Source organism: Camelus bactrianus, chromosome 10 (assembly GCF_048773025.1).
Source record: "Camelus bactrianus isolate YW-2024 breed Bactrian camel chromosome 10, ASM4877302v1, whole genome shotgun sequence".
NCBI lineage: Eukaryota > Metazoa > Chordata > Mammalia > Artiodactyla > Camelidae > Camelus > Camelus bactrianus.
Window position 1 is genome coordinate 14,904,555 of NC_133548.1, and position 19,976 is coordinate 14,924,530.

General features: G+C 39.7%; 1 protein-coding gene across 7 annotated transcripts in view; it reads left to right on the forward strand.

The window, feature by feature from the left end:
- Positions 1 to 19,976, forward strand: part of AMBRA1 (autophagy and beclin 1 regulator 1) — a 152,462-nt gene that overhangs the window by 36,753 nt on the left and 95,733 nt on the right. For 5 of the 7 annotated variants that reach the window (XR_012509602.1, XR_012509601.1, XM_074372095.1 and 2 more), the window contains one exon: positions 19,644 to 19,730. The exons of the other annotated variants lie outside the window; for them this stretch is intronic. Coding sequence is in view for 3 of the 5 variants with exons in the window: in XM_074372095.1 (XP_074228196.1) it covers positions 19,644 to 19,730 (87 nt within the window). In the remaining 2 variants the exon portion in view is untranslated. The remainder of the gene's footprint in view (positions 1 to 19,643; positions 19,731 to 19,976) is intronic. 7 annotated transcript variants of the gene reach the window in all.

Here is a 19,976-nt window from a genome sequence, read left to right on the forward strand (position 1 = left end):
GAAAGGCTGGTACTAGGAAAAAGAAAATTATTTAAATGGTATCTTAAAACTGGAGAAATCCTATAGTTTATTTAGTCCAGTGTCTTTTTTTTTTAATTGATGAGAAAACTTAGATGCAGAGAGGGGGAGTGACTTTTCAGAGGTGCTTATAGTAAAGGTGGGATTCAAACCCTTGGGTCCTAAAGAGGGCACTCTTCCCTCCTCTTCATTTAAAATTAGTGCTTGCATACATCAATTTTCTCTGTCAAAATCTCTATTGCTCCTGCAGATCATTGCCTGAGGGGGCTCTTCAGTCAACTTTCTTTGTAAGAAATTGGAGCTCCAATAGACCATTTGTAATTATTGTCTCTGGGTAAATGTAATCAATGTGATGTTTCTAGGGATACAGGAGAAACACTGTTTTAGTTATTTGCCCATAGAACTGCATTGATTAGTCCTTTTAAAGTGATCCCAGTTAGGGAAATTCACTGTTAAAATCTCAACTAGTAGGGGATCAAATTTGGGCTAAATCTTCCCTAACTAAATAGTTTCTGCAATTCCTTCTTCAGATAGGTGACAAGGCATTGGTTCTGAAGTCTTTACTAAGATTGAGTGTGTTCTGAGAACAGATGTCTTTTGATCTGTACTTTTCCCTTATAGTAGATGAAGACTGGGGAAAACATTCATGGTTATAAGCCTAAAATTTGGTCCAGAACCTCAAAGGTTATAATTGAAAGTCCTCATTAGATTTCTACATCTTTTTACGTCTGTTTGTGAGGGGATTGCTTTGTTGGAGCAGCCTGAAGCCTCTTGAGGCTTTATGGGCGGACTAACTTGCTTGATCCCTCAATCCCTCAGCTCTAGTCACATGGGGATTCTCCAGGGAGCTGCAGCAGAGCATCATTGATGGAGGGAAATACATGAATGGATATGTCCATAGGGCTAGTCACGGGTCCACAGGAGGGAGAAGGCAAACTAGAAATTAGGAATGTACCAGTATTCTCAGCATGGTTGTAATATAGACTGGAGTCCAGCTGAAGTAGTTCTTCTGTGCCACTGACCTGAGTCTAAAGGGTTTCTACATCCAAGACTGCTCTCAGTTTCTTTGGATAGGGAGTGTACTGAATTTATTATTCAAAATCCAATACAGCTGTCACTTTTTCCTTTGGGAAATCTTCTCTGACTGCCCTGAATAACTTTCTCTTCTTGGCTGCTTATATACTGTACTGCATGTAGATACTTCCTTGTAGCATCGCACCCACGACAGAGAAGTATTTGTTTCCCTTTCTGTCAGTGAGCTCCCTGAAGGCAGATTGTGTCTATATCCCTGCTGTACCTAGAGTGCTACCTGGCACATAGTAGTGCTCAGTAAATGTTAGTCGAATTGAACAAATGGAATTGAAATTATATCCCCTACGATTCAGTATGCAGTGTATATCCTTTTTGGCTTTCTTAGTAAAAAAAAAAATTATTTTATCACATCCTTAGTCTTCTAGAGAGTCATTGGCTCAATAAGTACTTGTTGAATAAATGAAGTGGCATAACTAGAGTTGTACATGGTAGGCACCTTCTATAACTTGAGCTCAGGTGACCTAGAATTTGTTCCTCTGATGTTTCACCATTGTGCCATGTTTCTGACTTGTGTATTGGCTGTGCTGAAGCCTGTAATAAGTCTCACACACCTGGTCAGCTGTTCTTCATATTGGCTCCCACTGTTGACTCAGGTCCTGCACACTCCTTGGCATCATGTACAGGTTCCTCTTGAGACCATTTTGTTGGTCTTTGGCTTGGCATCGTGGTGATATTAGTATTTCTGCCAGTCAGTGCATTTGTTATTTTTCTCTCATTAAACACTCTCTGTAGTCTCAGTGATGGACTACTCGGTCTTGATAAAGTTCAAATTAGATGTGAATAAGCCAAATTAGATGTGAAAGTTCTGTTTCCCACTGGTGCTTTATGTTTGTTTTAGTTTCTGTAGAAAGCTTTCACTGAATTTGCCTAGAAGTAGGATGTTTGGGATTGAGAAAATGGGTGCTCTCTTTTTGTTTGTTTTTGGTTTGGGTTCTGAGCATTATTAGAATGAATCTTTTTTAGTTTTGAGATGATTTTAGGTTCTCATTTTCTGGGGCAGAATCTTTATATTAAGAAAGAGTTTTGCTTTACTTCTGATGTCTCTAAAAATTGCTGGAATTGTTGTCTTTGGTGTTCAGATTACAATAAGCCCTTCCTAACTTTTGAGTTCTTAGAAGTTTGGGATTTGAGGACAAAGAATAGGGAAGTATCCTTAACCAAGCGAATTTAATTTGTGGATGGGCAAAGCTTGACGCATTCCTTCTGGGAAGAGAGAACCAGGTATTGAGAAATCAAAAAGGAGAGAAGGTTGATGATGGAATTAAGCGGCTAGTTTTAAGGAAGTCAGGGATGGGATACACCCAGGCCTTACAGGAGGAAGCTCCTATGAGAGAGCATGGCTCTTGTTATAACCCTGGAAATTAGCTGGTGAAACAATCACTGTGATTGGTTGATTCATTCATTCCTAAGGTTAACAAATATTTACTAAGTACCTACTGTGTACCAGATACTATTTAAGCACCAGCAGTAAGTCTCATTCTAATGGGAGAAAGAAAGTAGACACATAAATAAAATATCTAATATGCTAGGAACTGGTGAATTCTGTGGAGAAAAATAATTTAAAATGTAAGGGGTTCTGGGTGGAAGTTTGTAGTGTTAAATAGGGTCACCAGAGGAAAGTCTGATAAGGTGACATCGGAGCAGACGGCCTCTTCCTTCCTTCAAGGAAGTAAGAGGGTAAACTCTGTAGACAGTGGGGGCAAGAGCATTCTAGACAGAGAAGGGCAAATGCAAAATCCCTGAGACGCTTGGCTGGAGCACAGCAAAGGATGGAGTGATAGAAGATGAAGTTAGCGAGGTAATGGGGACCAGATTATGCAGGGCCTTCTAAGCCATTTAAGGGATTTTACGTCTTACTCGGAGTGATTTGGGAAGCCATCGGAAGTGGAGTAGCAAAATCTTGTATTTTAAAAGGATCACTGTGGCTGCTGATTGACAATGGCCTGAAGAGTCTCTGCTAAATAGGGTAAATTAAAGTCAGGCCAACATCACACGCTTTTAGATTAATTTGTATCTTGAGACTGGTGGAAACCAGAAGGTGGGAGTCAATGATTGTGTCAGAATTAGAAGGGCCTTAAATGTTTGGATGAAGAGTTGCCAAATAAATAAAGAAATAAAGCCTCTTGGCAGGCATATTATCTGCAGAAAAGCCACCCCTCCATCCCCCAATCATGACAGCACGTTATTGAAACTGTGAGGAAGGGAGAGCCTGAAAAATTTATAGCGAACAGGGGATCATAAGTGGAAATTTGAGATGCCTGTTTTTTTTCTGCTCACAAAACTGATACCAATTCATTTGTAAAAATTCAAATACAGAAATGTGTGGTATATATCTCTCTCTAGTGAATGTCCTCTGCAGTGCTAACCACTGTTAACAATTTGTGTGTAAGTTCAGAATTTTTTTCTATGCAATGAAAGCACATTTTTTATTTATTTGTAAAAATATCATGTTAAATCTACTGTTCCACCATTTATAGTTCACTTAATATATCATGGATATTTTCCCATGTTGATGTATATAGATCCGCTGCATTCTTTTTAACAATGGTATGGTGTTCCAACAATTGGATGCACCATGGTTAAACAAGTCCTCTGTTGATATAATCTGGAGTGTTTCTGTTTTTTGCATGCACAGACAATGCTGAAGCATCTTTGTGTACTTGTGCAGGTGTTTCTAGAGGAGGGTGAATTTTCCGAACTACGATGGCTAGGGCCAAAGAGTATGAACATTGTTAATGGTAATTGAAAATTAATTGCATTAGTATTAATTTAAGATGTATAAAATGATATTTCCTATTTTACTTCAGTGAACATAATTTAATAGATATTCATAATTTCATAGATTGGAACTCCTTAATCCTGTGTTTTTCCCCCTCTCCCATAAGGTCTTAAGTTTCTCAGGAGTAAATTCTACCCATGGGTTTTTCAGGAATCTGCTCCTCAAAGTTGAGCAGGACTTCTGTTTTATTAATTCTGAACATCTGCCACCTGGAGGTGTTCATGTACTTTTCTCCTCCAGCAGCCTTGTGGGAGGGAGACATAACCTTGGTTCCATCTTTGACATTCACTTACTTATTGGCTTTGGGCCACCTAGTCTTCCGGGTCTTTTAAATGTTTGAGAGAATCCATGTATTTCTTGCGCCATCATAAAAGGCAGTAACATTTAGATATTTGAGTTATTTGTTTTCAGGGGTAGTTAGAAAACCCACTTCCCTTTTCAGTGATATGAGAGTGAGGGTAAGGTGGAAGAGAGGGGACCATTGCTGTTAACCTTTCACCTTCTCTGCTCATCAGCCCAGCTAGGTCACTCAGTATTTGAGCCTCTCTGAATTCGAAGTGTGATCCCTGGTTGTATTGGCTATATCAGGAATTGGGACTTTTTCTGTGAAGGGCAAGCTTGTAAATATCTTAGGCTTTGTGTAGGCCATATGGTCTCTGTTGCAGATACTGAACTTTGCCATTGTAGCATGAAAGCAGCCGTAGACAATATGCAAGTGAATGAATGTGCCAGTGAACTTTTTTTTATGGACACAAATGCGATTTTCATGTAATTTTCATGTGTCATGAGATAGTCTTCTTTTGATGTTTTTCAGCATTCAAAAATATAAAAACCATTCTTAGCACATGGGCTGTACAAAAATAGGCAGCAGGCTAGATTTGGCCGACAGGCCATGGTTTGCCAGTCCCTGCTTTATGTGAACATAATTTGGAATCGAAGAGTGTCAGGTGCTATAGTAATAGAAGGTGGTGTGATAATGAGGGCCCAAAGAGGTATGTGGGGACCACTGCACTTGTTCTCTCTCCTGTACTTTGGATTACGATGTCCTAAGTATTGGCTCTTATAAGATTCTTTGATGGTTAAGAGCAGGCATAAGTGCATGAAGAGTTTCTTGTTTCCTCTGCTTTCTGCCCTGAAGCAAGGTTGTCTAACCTTGCTATATATCTGTCTTGGGAATCATTTGCAAGTGAGGAGGCTTGTCCTGGTGTTGGGGACTGTGTGAGCCTCTAGGTCCTCCAGGCAGTATGCTTGACAATGAGCCCTTCTCCCACTGTAGGTCAAATTAGCACCTGTTAGACTGATCTAAATTATCCCCCATCATCCCTCTCTCTGTTGCTGAATGGTGTAGAGCAGGCTGTGTGCTTTGTATACACATTGAGAACTTGAAAAGATGTAATCACTTCTGTCAGCTCAGAGTGTTGGAGTGCTACAGGGACTACAGTGGGATCTGTGTATACTGCAAATACATTTGGAGCAATTTCTTGTGTACTCATTTTTCTCCCCTTCAGATCCCCTTCTCTGCTGTATTTGTTCAGAGTAGTGCTCTAAAGGATGCGTTGGAGGTTTTGCCAAGACAATAACACCAGGTGTATGGGGTTCTGTTTGCACAATGTATTTTGCTTATTGTAATCAGTCCCAGCCAGTTAGAGCTGTGCAGGTAGCTTCTCCTCCTCCTCCTGGATTTCTTGTATATTTATGGGAAGGGGGAGGATGTTGGACATTTTACTTTTGCTTCTTGGGAGCACTCCTGACAATGTGTTCACATAAGCAAATTTGGCTTTAGTGGGTAGGTCTGTTACATTGGCCCAGATATTGCAAAATAACCTTCAGGTATATTTGGCCTTCACGATGTTACTAAATATTTCAGGCTTTTCTACATAAATCCAGATTTCTGGATTCTGTTGAAAAAAATTAGATCTGGCTTACATTCCCACAAAATAACAATCAGCAGGAGTCGAGTTGTTGTTGCCCTTTTAGTCAGGGCATGGCCTTTCTCTGTGTCTTAGTCTATCTACACTGGGCTGACTTCATCCATTTGTTTCTTTTTAATTCCAATTTTGTGTTGGTTACCACTGCATTAGCTCAAGTCAAATGTGCTGGCTAGGCAAAGACCAGTATGCCTAAATTTTCTACCTCTTAGCTCCACCAGGGGGAGGCACTGGACATTGCAGTACCCTCTTCTCTGCCCCACCCATCCTACCTAATTCACCCACATGGGGCTCCCCTGCTGGCTGTAGGCTGACATGCTGACAGCCCCCTTACCTGAGAAGCTGCCTGACTTTTTAATAGCAACAATTAATAAACTCCTCCTCTGTTTCCAAAGAGGGAAAGTGGGGGTGCCAAGCTCATTTGCTGCCTGGGGCACAGTTTAGTGAGCAGATCTCTGTCATGTCAGGTTATGCAGTATGAAAGTAACCTACCTCTAATGATGGACTCTATAACGTCTTGGAGGAGAATGTCTGCACCTCTCCCTGTGAGCAGAGCACCTTGGACAGAGCTGGTAGGTTCCAGTGAAAAGGCTGATTGATTTGGTTGTCACCTGACGGAAAATTAAAATCAAGTTAGAGCAGGAGTAGAAAATTGTAATAATAAAGGAATCAAAGGCTGAAAGTATGACCTTGTCAGTGAAGGAGAATTGCAGCTTGTTAACATTGTGCCCTTTTCTTTTGTTGCATCAGAGACTGTGAGTTTGAATCTTTTTGCCTTTTACTTTTTTCCGCCCCTACACATGTTCACTTACGTTTCTCATTTTCCCTCTGTCTCCCTGCTGTCTCCTTGGATCACTTCACTCTCCCAAGGTGGCTTTTATCCTTTCCTTCCTTTGTTCTGGTCACAGATGTAACCCATTTTTGGGGTCTTTTTTCTTACTGTGATAAAAAACACATAACTTAAATTTGACCTCTTAATTTTTAAATGTACAGTATTGTTAAGTCTATACACATAGTTGTATAGCAGGTCTCTAGAACTTTTCTTCCTGCAAGAGTGAAATGCTATACTCATTGGAACAATTCTCTGCTTCCCTCTCCCGTCACCCCCTGGCAACTACCATTCAGTTTTCTTTTTCTGTGAGTTTGATTACTTTATGATCCTCATAGAAATGGAACATGCGGTATTTGTCTTTTTGTGATTGGCTTATTTCAGTTAACGTAATATCCTCAAGGTTCATCCATGTTGTTACATATGACAGGATTTCCTTTGTTGAATAATATTTGATTATATGTAAATACCACATTTTCCTTATCTATTCATCTGTGGATGGACCTTAATGTTGCTTCCATATCTCGGCTATGTGAATAATTCTGCAGTGAGCACGGGTGTTCAGATATCTCTTTGAGATTCTGTTTTCAATTCCTTTGGATATATACTCAGAAGTGGTATTGCTGGATCATATGGAAGTTCTGTCTTTAATTTTTTGAGGAACTTTTGTGCTATTTTTCATAGCTGTACCATTTTATAATCCTACCAACAGTACTCAAGGTTCCAGCACCTCCATATCCTTGCCAACATTGTTATTCTGTTTTGTTTTTTTTGGACAGCAGCATCTTATCAGGTGTTTATGTCATTGTGATTTATTTTCATTTCCCTGATGGTAAGTGATGTCGAGCATCTTTTCATATGCTTTTTGGCCATTTGTATATATTCTGTTCTGTAAATGTCCATTCAAGTCCTTTGTCAACTTTTAAATTTGTTGTTGTTAATAAATTATAGGAGTTCTTTATATATTCTAGATATTAATCCCTTATCTGATAAATAGTTTACAAACATTTTGTCCTACTTTGTAGATGCCTTTTTATTCTGTTGTTTCCTTTAAGTTTTATAAATTTGATGCAGTCCCAATTGTCTGTTTTTGCTTTTGTTACCTTTGTATTTGGTGTCATATTTAGAAATCATTGCCCAATCCAATGTTATAAAACTTTTCCTCCATATTTTTTTCTAGGAGTTTTATAGTTTCAGGTCTTATGTTTTAAGTTTTTAATCCATTTTGAACTAATTTTTACATATGGCATAAGGTAATGGCCCAACTTCATTCTTTTGCATGTGGATAGCCAGTTTTCCCAGTACTGATTGTTGGAAAGACTGTCCTTTCCCCATTGTGTAGTTTTGGTACCCTTGTCAAACATCATTAGACCATATACATAAGGATTTATATCTGGGCTCTCTATTCTGTTCCATTGGGCTGGATATCTTGTCTTTATGCCAGGACTATAGTGTTTTAATTACTGTAGCTTTGTAGTATGTTTTGAAACCAAGAAGTGTTAGGCCTCCAGCTTTGTTCTTCTTTCTCAAGATTATTTTGGCTCTTCAGAGCTCTTTGAGATTCCATATGAATTTTATGGGGTGTTTTTTTCTCTCTCTCTTTCTGCAGGGAAAAAAAAAGCCATTGGGATTTTGTTAGGGATTTCACTGAATCTGTAGATTGCTTTGGGTATTATGGGCATTTTAACAATAGTAAGTCTTCCAATCCATGAACATGGGATGTCTTTCCATTTATTTGTACCTTTACTTTTTTTTTTTTAGTGTTTTATACTTTTCATTGTACAAGTCTTCCACCTCTTTGGTTAAGTTTATTCCTAAGTATTTTATTCTTTTTGATGCTATTATAAGTAGGATTGTTTCCTTAATTTCCTTTTCAGCAGATATAACTTTTAAAATTAAAAAAGAAGAAACTCCTTTTTTTTTAACTTCTCCAGTTTCTTTCCTACATGCTTTTCTGATTCCTTTTAATGCTTGTCTCTTATGAGTTCTCATAATTGAGGTAGAAGCTGGGCTGGTCATTTTCTGTTAGCTCCTTTAAGGCAAAGGACCATTGCTGTAATAGTCATCCTAACAGAGTTGTTGGATTTTTAATCCCTCCTAGAGCCACTAAATTTGGCACTAAATTTGTGTCAGATGGTACTATTTTGGATGTGATAAGGTTAGAGAGAGAGACATAGATATATCAGATTATTAATAGTGTGGTCTTTGGCCAGTGGATCTCAAAGTGTGGTCCTCAGACCAGGAACATCAGCATCTCCTGGAAACTTGTTAGAAATGTGAGTTTCTGAGCTCACTTCAGACCTACTGAATCAGAAACTTGGGGTGGGGGGTGTGCACTGTGCATTTTTAACAAGTTCTCCAGATGATTTTGATATACTTTAAGTTAGAGAACACTGTTTTAGACCATCTAGGAACCCTTAAACATCACTTGCCCTCAAATCTCTGTAGTATTTGCATTACCCATCACCTTTAATTTTCCTTTTGCTCCTGTCCCATGTGTGATGCAGTGTTGCTTTAACTCTCATAGTCTCCTTAGGTTCCCTCTCTTCTGTTGTCACATGTAGAAGGGTTTGGATTTGAGCAACACTGGAGTAAAATTCTGGCCCTATTGTGTCACCTTGGGTAGGTTGAATAGCCTCTCTGAACCTCAGTTTCCTTAATTATAAAATTGTTGTTATGTGGGTTAAATGAGTTAAACATCAGTTGCTTTTAGAAGTTTAGATGCTTAAGAAACGCCAACTCTTTTCTCTCTCCATTGTTACTCTGCCCAGAAAACACTTCATGGGAAGACTGAACTCTCACAAGTAAAACCAAGTGCATAAAAAAGTGAAGGTGACTTAAAAAGAGAGGATAAGAAATGGCTGTTGTGATAGGGCTGGTTCTGGTTACTCCCATTAGTCACTTGCAACAGACACAGTGAGGGTCTATTTTAGAGAGTACAATAATAGAGAAAGCAGTTTGGTCCATAGCAAGGGAATGAGATATTATTTTCATTTTTCCTGCACTCTATTATATGATTTATGCAAAAGAAACTGGTTCTGCCTCTTGAAAAGAGAGGGAGTACAAGTAGTCTTAATGTCCCAAATTCTAGGGTCACCTTCTACACTGAAAGGAGCTGTCCAGGGCATAAGTGTGTTTCAGAAAGGAGAGCCTGATTGAGATAGGTAGAAGAGAGTTGAAAGTCTTTCTAAATTGACACTGACCCTTTTCACCAATACCAAGACCTCATGCTTTGGACACAGTGAGCAAGTTTGCAATGAGTTTTATTGTTTGAAGTCTGTTTCCAAATATCTTGTTTGGTGTTTTGTTTTGATAGCCAAGGTTTCTTTGAGTACCAGTGTGATTATTTTAGGTTTATAAACTAATTTCATGAATGTAGTTTTAATGCTGCTGTTGTAACTACCTTACAAGTTCTAGATGATCAGGAACTAATTCATCTACTGATGCATAACAACCCACACAGCAGAGCTAGTGACTTAAAATAACAATTTTCTTATCTTTCATTGTTCTTTGGGCAGACTGGGCTCAGTTGGGAAGTTCTTCTGCTGGTCATGTTTGAGATCTCTCTAGAGTCATCTGGAGGCTCATTTGGGACAGCTGGGCCTCTCAAGGACTCCTCTCTCCGTATGGCCTCTCCAGCACAGTAGGCAGACTTTTAACGTAGCAGCTTTGGACTTCCAAAAGTGACAGTTCCAAGAGGGAGGAAATGGAAGCTGTCAGTTCTCTTAAAGGCTTAGACCCAGAACTTGCTATGTTCTCTTGGTTAAAACAAGTAACAGACTAGTCTCGATTCAGTATGGGAGGGGACCACACAGGGAAAGAATACCAAGTAGTATGATTCTTTGGGGTCCACCTTTGGATACGAGCTACTACAGGGACCATATCTGTTTTATAGACTAATATATACCTGATAATAGACACTCAGTAATTATTTGTGGTTTGAATCAATAGTTGTATGGACCAACAGCCAGGTTGGTGGATGGATGACTGACTGCTCTTGTTGGTTTATTTGGGTGAGGTTCATGTGATTCTTAGGGCTCAGATACCCATGCTTATGTCTTTATAGTTCTCATCCTTCCACAGCACAAGTCCTTCTAGGAAATCACCTTTTTAGTCTTAGTGACTTGGGTGGCCAGGGTATATCATGTTCCACTTTTGGGAGCTGTAATCCAGGGAAGAAAAAATAAAACTGCTGTTTATTAGACTGTACTGGCTACTATACTATACTTATGTTCTTACTTAATCACAACAACCATGTAAAATAGGGATTTCCCCTTAAATTTGGACACTGAGGATAATGAGCTTGCCCAAGGTCACACAGCTAGTAAGTGACACAAGATGTTAAATTAAACTACAGTCTGTTTCTGAAGCTGAAGAACTGACTTGCCTCATATATTAGTTACTCAGAGTTTCCCTTGGTAAATCTCAGACTACTAAGTTACAGCAGCAGGTTTCTCAACAGCAGCACTATTAACATCTGGGGCTGCATAATTCTTTATTGTGGGGGGCTGTCCTGTGCATTGTAGGATGTTGAGCAGCATCCCTGGCCTGGACTCACTAGATGCCAGTGCTCTCCCCCCACCCAGTTGCAACAACCAAAAATGTCTCCAGACATATGTCCCCTGGGGGGAACCCCTTCCCATTAGAAATCATTGACAAGTTATTTCATGATTTGCTGTCCTTTGACTTTGCTGGGGGGTTTCGGTATTACATCTCACAAGTAACTGGCAGTGGCTTCAAACCATCTTATATTTATGATAGTTATAAACATACTGCCTGGTTCTGATGGTCTTGAGTCATGCCTTTCTCTCATTGCTTCGCTCCTCTTTTGCCTTGTCTTTTTCCTTTTGTCTGGGATTCTGCTAAATAAAATGCAGCTGGATAATGTGTTTGTAAGGACTTTTTACACAGGTATCAATTCAGCAGGCATTCAGATCTCTGAGATTATAACCATTAGTGCTAGTGAAAAGAAGGCAATTTATAACTTCTAATTATAGTAGAGGGGGGAATGCATAATACTTAGTAAGGTGGCTTCCAGGCTCCACAGAGTTAACCTTCAGGGTAGTATTGATTGACATGCATGTGCAGTTCTTTTGGGGAACGGGGGAGGAGAGTGGAAATTGCAGTTTTTCTAATTGTGCTTTAGGTGTCACTTATATGACAATTTCATATTGTCTAGACAGGGAAATGGTGGATAAATTATTCCAGTGGGGTCAAATGCTGAGTCCAAAAGGAATCAAGAAAGTTGCTCAAGTCAGGATCAGGGTGGAAGGGCAAGTAGTATACCCCCAGAGGTGAATCAGTGAAAATCAGATGTCACTAAGAGAAGCAGTTCAGAGTGAGCCCAGGATATAAGAGAAATTATTGTACTCTGAGCTTTGCGTTGGCTCACGGGCTAACAGTGGATTGTTTGGGGGCCCAGCTGGAGTCTCTGCCCTCTTTTCTATTTCTATAAACTCCAGAAATCTCATTACTTGAACAGACATGAGCCAGGAAGGCTGCCTCTTAGCCTCTGGTTAATAAATGCCCCAGCCCACTGTGCATTCCTTTTTCCTCATTCTCTTGCAAGCTTCATTTACTAACTTCTCTCTGCCCTCCTGATGTTGGCCCTAAGTTTTACTTCATATTATGGAGTATAGTGTTTGCAACATAATAGGGTCAATGGACTGAATGACCCTCCTCTACGGTTTTTAAATTTTCAGGTCAGGAATATGAATGTGAAAAATCTAAGGAGAAATGTGCAAAATTTGCTGTTATTGAAGCAGTAAATGATTCTACCACATATTCTTTGTAGAATTAGTGGGCATGGAGATAGACTTTTTTGGAATTGTTTATTATTCTGACTAAAATTAGCTGAGAATTCAGGATTATCGAATTCTGTAAATCTCTTCTTGATCTGGAGGGAAACCAGTCAATTAGGATGCACTGCCTCTTAATTAAAGTCCAAACTTCCACGTCACAGCTGCTGCTTGTTGTGGGTATGTGCGCATGTCAATATCAGAACTAGCTGTGGAACTTGTCATTGACGTGCTCATATTCATCCTTTGGTGAAAAGCCTCTGATCTAAATTCCCAGTTTAGAAATGTCTGTGGTCTGTGGACAGACCTCCCAAGTCTCCCAGAGAGAAATAATTTGGAGACAGAGTAAATAAACATGTGTGTAGATCACCTTGGACCTTTCAATTCAGATGCTGACAAAAGTGAGCTTTTATTATAAATTGATGTTTTGTAACTATAGTATGATGTGTTGAAGATACACAAGCGCTAAGCATAGTCCCAACCAATCATTTTACAATTGTATTAACAGTGACGGTGCACCTAACAGCAGAGGGTCAGATGTTCGCAGAGGAGTCTGGCTGCCTTTTCAGGCAAGACTTTGGTATATCTAGATACACAATTGCACACACCATATGAATTGTTTCCAGCTTCTTCCCTCCTGGTATCTGTGATTATGTTGTGCTCTGATGTTTTACCGTCTATTGCTCACTGCACAGAGACATTGAGGAGTATGTTAATGTTTGTAAAGATATTTTAAAGTTTTTCTGGTGGAAGGCATTTTTCTGAGCCCTGTGAATTGTTTGACGATGGTGAAATAAGGCCGATCCACACGACAGGCACAGTGAGCTCTTTTCTGTAGTATGTCTAGGTTTTTCCTGATGTTAGCCTTTTAGCAGTGCCACCTTGCCTTGGTCGGTCCCACAGCAGGGGCAGAAATTGCCTACCAGGCTCTGCTGGCAACTACATCATGTGCTGTAAGTGCACCCTTAGAACTAGGGGGCCCTATAGTGATCAGATGAATGCCTATCGTTGGATAACTTAAATGATAATTGCCAGTGTGTGAAATGGGGAGTCTTGGATGCCTCCGCTTTAAAGCAAAGATGTCAATTTGGAAATCATAATAGAGGTGTCATTTCAGAACACACAATTATTTTTTACAAAGAATAAGAGCTTGTCATCTCCCAGCCCAGGCATGCGCCAAGGCAGAGATCTGGAGCTTGCAGAGCAAGATGCAGAAACAAAGAAGGCAAGAGTGTATCCAGGTTTATTTGGCTTCCCACCCCTTCAGCCCCCTGAAAACATTGTCCTCTTTCCCCTGTGGGGTCTCTTTTGGCACTAGGCTGTCCTGGAGCATCAGTGGTAGTTTCCTAGGCAAGTAGCCAGCCTCTGACTTTATGATTTAATAAGCCTCCCAGGCACCAGGCTGCACTGCATTTATCAGGACAACTATGTCAGCACTTTAACCTGAGCAGCTTAAGTGACCAGAGAGATGAAGAGTGATGTAAGCAGTTTCTGAAAAACTTGTTCCTTCAGGAATTTTAGTGTGAGATTTTGGCTATCTAGCAACCTTGTCTGAAAGTCATGGGGATCGGGGTAGGGGGCAGTCGGATATGTCTTCTTGCTTATTTTTCCAAATCAACTTAGGCCTCCTGATGTATTCACTTAGATTCTTATTGGTCTCCTATTGTGTATTAATTAGGATGTGAATTTTAATTGGGATGAAAAGATGACTTGGACTCAATACTTGTTTTCACGTAGCTTGCAGTCCAGTAGCAGAGACAAGACATAATTACCAAGAACTGCAGTACAAGGTGACTTGGGAGAAGGCCTTTTAAGAGATGATTCAAGGGCAGGGGAGAGGGTGTAGTTCAGTGGTAGAGTGTGTGCCTAGCATGCATGAGATCTTGGGTCTAATCCCTAGTAGTGCCATTAAAAATAAATAATTTCTTGTAATGAGCCGTAATGGAGAAGAAATTGAAAATATGTATGTATGTATATGTATAACAATCACTTTGCTGTACACCTGAAACTAACATTGTAAATTGACTACACTTAAGTAAAAAATAAGAATAAGTAAATAAACCTAACCCCCCCCCCAAAAAAAAAGAGATGATTAAAATGCTATGGGGTTTGGGGGAAGGGAGGGTGAACTTCTGGCTGGAAAAGTCAGGTATTTGAGCTTTGAAGGATTTTTACAGGCAGAGAAGGGGAAGAATTCTCCAGAAAAAAGAAATGGCCAAGCTAAATGTGGAGGTGAAAATAGTGAGGGTGTGTTTAGTTTAGCTAGAGCAGTCATTCTCAAAGTGTGGCCTGGGATCCCTGAAGTCAAAACTACCTTCATAATAATGCTGAGACATTCTTTTTCACTCTCATTCTTTCATGAGTATTCAGTGGAATTTTTTAGAGGCCACATGACGTTTGATGAGGTTGTCACTCTGGTGGCCAGTGGAATGTGTGCTTGTGTATTAAGTTTTTATCGGTTTTAATGTCAAATACAATACATGTTGATAGATAAAACCCATAAAAACAAAAGCTCTTTGGGGTCCTCAGTAATTTTTAAGAGTGTTAAAGGAACTCTGATACCAAAAAGTTTGAAAACCATTGGGCCAGAGCATACATTATGTCCAGAAGGAATGAGAAATTTGGCTGCAAGGCTTTGGTGCCAAGCTGAGGAATTTGAATTTATTTCGTAGGCAGAAGGGAACTATTAGTTTGGGTTTGGCTCCCCTGAACTGAACTAGCAGATGTCACCCAGACATGAGAGCCAGGCTGGGAAATTACTCTTTAGGCATGGGGCACCAGTGGCATCTTAGCTTCTAGGAGCAACTTTCCTTATCCATATAAGGTCACAGAGTTTTAGCAGTTAATGTTTCCAGTGACTGGAGAAGGTCTGAACGTGTTTGTTGGCTTTGGGATGTTGATTTTCTCTGTGATCTGAGAACTAGTTAAAAGAGTACCTTCAGGATATAATTGTTTATTAACTGTTGTCACTGGCTTGTTTATTCTGTCTAGACTGGTACCCAGACTTTCTGCTCCTCAACCCTGATATCCATTGAATTTGGAACAAAGGTTCTTTTCTCTTGGATGACCATTTTTATCTGCCCCAACAACTTTGTTCTTTCCCAGAGCTTTCTTCTACTTTTGTTTTGTTTTGTTTTCCTAGTCATCAGATGATACAGCTGATCTGGGGAATATTTGCACATATTCAGAGTATGAATCAGGGAAGGAAGAAATACTTGTAGTCATTTAAAATGTTAGGAATTTTACAGCTTGAATTGTGATCCTGTTGACTTACGATTTTAGCAGGGCTTAATATTAATTTTTGATAACTTATTCTAGTGTGTAATACTTTGATTTCAAGTTTTTCCTTTCCATCCCTTGTGACTCCATCTTATCTTTCAAGGGATTTTATGTAAGCAAGATTTTAGAGCATGGATGGGGCAGATTTTTTTTCTGTTAAGGGTCAGATAGTAAATATTTTAGGCCTGTCCCTATCAGGATTACTCAGTTCTGCCTTCCTAGCTCCAAAGCAGCCACAGACAATATGTAAATGAGTAAATGATGTGGCTGTGTTAGGATAAAACTTTATTTATAAAACCAGGCAGCTGGCCCAGTGCCTGTAATTTACCAAACCTGCTTTTTAGAACATGAGGGCAACTTGCTGTTTGAAGAAATTCTTTTTCAGAAGTCATTCTTTTGAAAATGAATAGTTTTCTCTTTAGTTTTCAGTGGTTTACTTTTAGATTTTTTATACTGGATGTTTTAAATTTTGAAACAATTTCAGACTTGCAGAAAAGTTGCAAGAAATAGTGCAAAGAATTCCCATATATTCTTCATTCACATTCCCTAAGTGTTAACATTTTACCACATTAGCTTTATCATTTTCTCTCTTTTGCTCTGTCTGTATATGAATATGGTTGTGCTTTTATATACTTATAGTTTTTATATTTTATATATTTGGGGTTATTATATTCTATTGAATATTGAATTTATGGAAAGTAGTGTGTAGTTTGATAGAACAGTGGCCTTTTTTAAAAAAAAATACTTCTGGCTAGTGAAAGGCTTTTGAGCAGTCTTTGTATGTGTGTATGTGTGTGTGTTATACATTATGGTTATACATTATAATCAAAAGTTGTAATATTTTCTTCCTGTTCTCCAGTGGATCAGAATAGCATAACCTCTGGTATACCTCACTTGGACATGACTGGTTTAGAAAATGAACCAGGCAAACTTGTAGAGAAAGGTGTTTTTTCTCTCTGTCAGAGCTTCAGTGACTCTTTAAAGCATTTCTAAATTGAGATTATAGATCAGAATGAAATAGTAGCCTCAAGCTTGAATAAGTTTATCTGAGCTCTCCCTAAGTCCTACCTGATTTCGTATTATTGCACTGCTTGGTAGATCATTAAGTCAAGTCACATTTGTGGTGGCCAGAGCAGAAGGCACTCAGCTATCATCCCATTCTGTTTTGTTGTGTCGTTTCCCCATTGATGGCTCTTTGCTAACTGTGGGTAAGAAATCTTTCTTTGAGGCTTCTAGGAGTAGTGGTGATAGTTACTCATCTAGTCACTCTAGTTCTTTCTTTATTCAACACCAACTGAAGAAGTCTTTTTTAATCTTTCGGGTAATGTTTGTGTTGTAACTGTAATTTATGGAATTTAATGTTTCATCAGTGACATGTGTATGGAGTTGCTATTTGTAGTAATTGGCTCTCCTGATTTGTGTATTAGCAGTTAAAATGCTATATATGTATAAATGACTTGCCAGTCCACTGTATTTCCTGGAGAGCAAATGGTGGCAATAGATTCTAGTAAGTTTCTGGTAAGTAGGCACAGGGGATACACTTTCCAAAAGAACCTCATCAGGGACTCCCCAGAGACTAAGCTTAAGATTCTGGTTTTACTCTGTTTTAAGAAGTCTTCCTAATTAAGATGGGAATTTAGGGCGGAAAGTAGAGCTTGCAGGATTATAAAATGGAATCATTAACATTGAAATTATCTAATCCAAACTCTTCTGGTTAAAGAATCTTCTTTACAGCATCCAGCATCCAGCATCCCTGAAAAGTCATCTCATTTTTTCTGAATACTGTCAGTACCTGCTGTGGCATAGTAGGGGGTAATACTGGCTTCCTAATTTGGCAGGATCATTTTTCAAGCAGAAGTACTTAAGAAGGATATATATTGGTCACTCTGGAGGATGCTCCTTGCCAAAGGGCTTCTGCTTATTAAGCAGTCATTTGGAAGATAATACAACAGGGCTCAGTAATATTCAGGACTCCCTCCAGAGCCCTTTGGGATAGAACAAGCTTCTGAATATTCCAGGGCAGTCAGCTGCTCCCAGATCTTGCTTCTGCTCTTCAGCTCCTATAGAACTAATGTATTAGTAATGAGTAAGTACTATATATGAATAAATGTTCTGAAGAGATACTCTTCTCAAAATTTTACTTTTCTTCTTTCTCCAGTCTGTGTATCTCTCACTATCCCTTCCTCTCACAAATATTTTGTATTTCAAGATTCAAGGACATGCTATTATTTTATGTGCCTCTATGAAAGAACAAGATCCTGCCAATTAAACTGCATCACACAGTTTTAAGATGCATCCCAATTTCAGACGTATTAAAATGCAGGGGTGGGGGGTAGTGTGTTTTAGAATTGATGAACCTCAGCATTTCTGCTGCTGTAAACAGTAATAGCATTGAAGATTCAGGTTTTCCACCAGAGAGAAGATGTATTTTATTCCTTCCACCTCTTCCTTATTGGCTTCATTATATTCTTTCTCTTCAGTGATAGGACTATTTATCGTGTCATAAGGGTGGGGATTATAAGCCTTGTCTAGGTAGAAAATACCATGTAACGGTTGGTTGTCCTGAGTGGGAAAGGTAGCAGGCCAGGTTGACAGGACCTCTGCTGTATCTCTTCCTCAGGCTGTTAGGGGAAATGCTTCAGAGAGCCAGTCACTGGGATAAAGTGACTGCACATGACTATACCTAAAGCCAGCTGGTTTTAATAACGGTAAATTGAATTAACTCAATTGGAAAAGATTGGTAGCTGCTGTCCTTATCCTGCAGATCTGCCTTAAAGAAGAGTCTGGCAGGGAGCCGGAGACCTGTTCCTGGGAGAGCCAGGCAAGATGCTGCTGGAGGAACAATATGCATTTCTTTCTGAGACCATTTCCTTTGAAACGTGTTCTATGGCAGGAGCTTGATTGGCTGCCAAGGCACATTTGAGTTGGGAAGCAGTGTGGCAGACATGGTAAATTGGGGGGCCCCTGAGGCATGTGTATAGATGTGTTGTAACTGGCCCTTGCTGTATGAAAAGGAGAAAAAAATGTTTTAGCTAAAATTTAACAGTCAGGAGAGTTCATGCAAAAGTCAAGATTTCTGGCTTCCCTTAAAAAATAGGAAAAGCCAGTGATACAGAACCTACATTGTAGTTTAGATTCAGTGGGTGCATAGTGGTTTGAATCATTTTGGAGTTGACAGACCTTCACTGGAGTCCCCTCCAGCATTATCACTCAGTAGCTGTGTACCACCGTGCAATACACTTAACTTCTAGGCCCATTGTTCTCATGTGTGTGTAGTAATGCTTACCTTTCCAGGTTATGGTATGATTTAAATAAAGAAAGAGATGCGAAGTACTTAGTATTTGCCTGGCACCAAAAAAGTGCTCAGTAAAATGTGTGTGTATCACATATGATCATTGAATTTACAGTCGGGCTAGATTATATAATTAACCATTTTTACCAGTTGTTAAGAGACCCCTAGGAGTACTCACAAAAAAGGTGTGGGCAGAGCAGAATGAGTAGAGGATAATATGATGTGGATTAGGATGACATGCAGGAACTGAACACCAAGATGAATGTTGGCACTATATGGTGATCTCTGGGTATGCCTCATTTTCCTCTCCCATGTTGATCCCAACCTCCTATTTGTCTACTGGAGGTACTGCAAATAGAAATAAGATGATGTCTCTGAAGCACTTGTTTGTTTCTCACAGAAGAGCAGTATTCAGCATCATACAGTGGCCATATCCAGTATGGGAGCTCTGGAGCTCTTTATTTATGCCTCTAAGTACTTAGCTTGTAGGAAGGATGTGATTCCAGATAAGAGGTGTTAGCTACCCGCAAAGGGGGATGTTATTTATCTCTCCCCCCATTTTTCCTTATGAATGACCTCTGAGTTGGTAATTGACAGGGATTATTGCCATTTTTTTAATCTCTGCTAGGAGGCTGCTGGAGTCTTCCCTCATTTCATTATCCCGTTATGATGGAGCAGGATCCAGAGAGCACCCAATTTACCCAGACCCAGCGAGGTAAGGCCAAAGTGAGAAATGGCACTAGGTGGGGGGGAGGGGCTGCCCTTGGGGTTGCCAAGCTGTTGGAAGCCCCGTTCTGTGCCTCTCTGGTCCTGGTGCTCTTTTACTCTTCAGTTACAGTTTTGAGACAGGTGGTTCAGGTGATTGGGAAGTGTTACAGGTAAGTGAACAGAACCTCTGGTGATAGAGGGTTATGACTGAGCCCTTGTCCTTTGGGGCTCATCTTTGTAAGTGGGACACTAG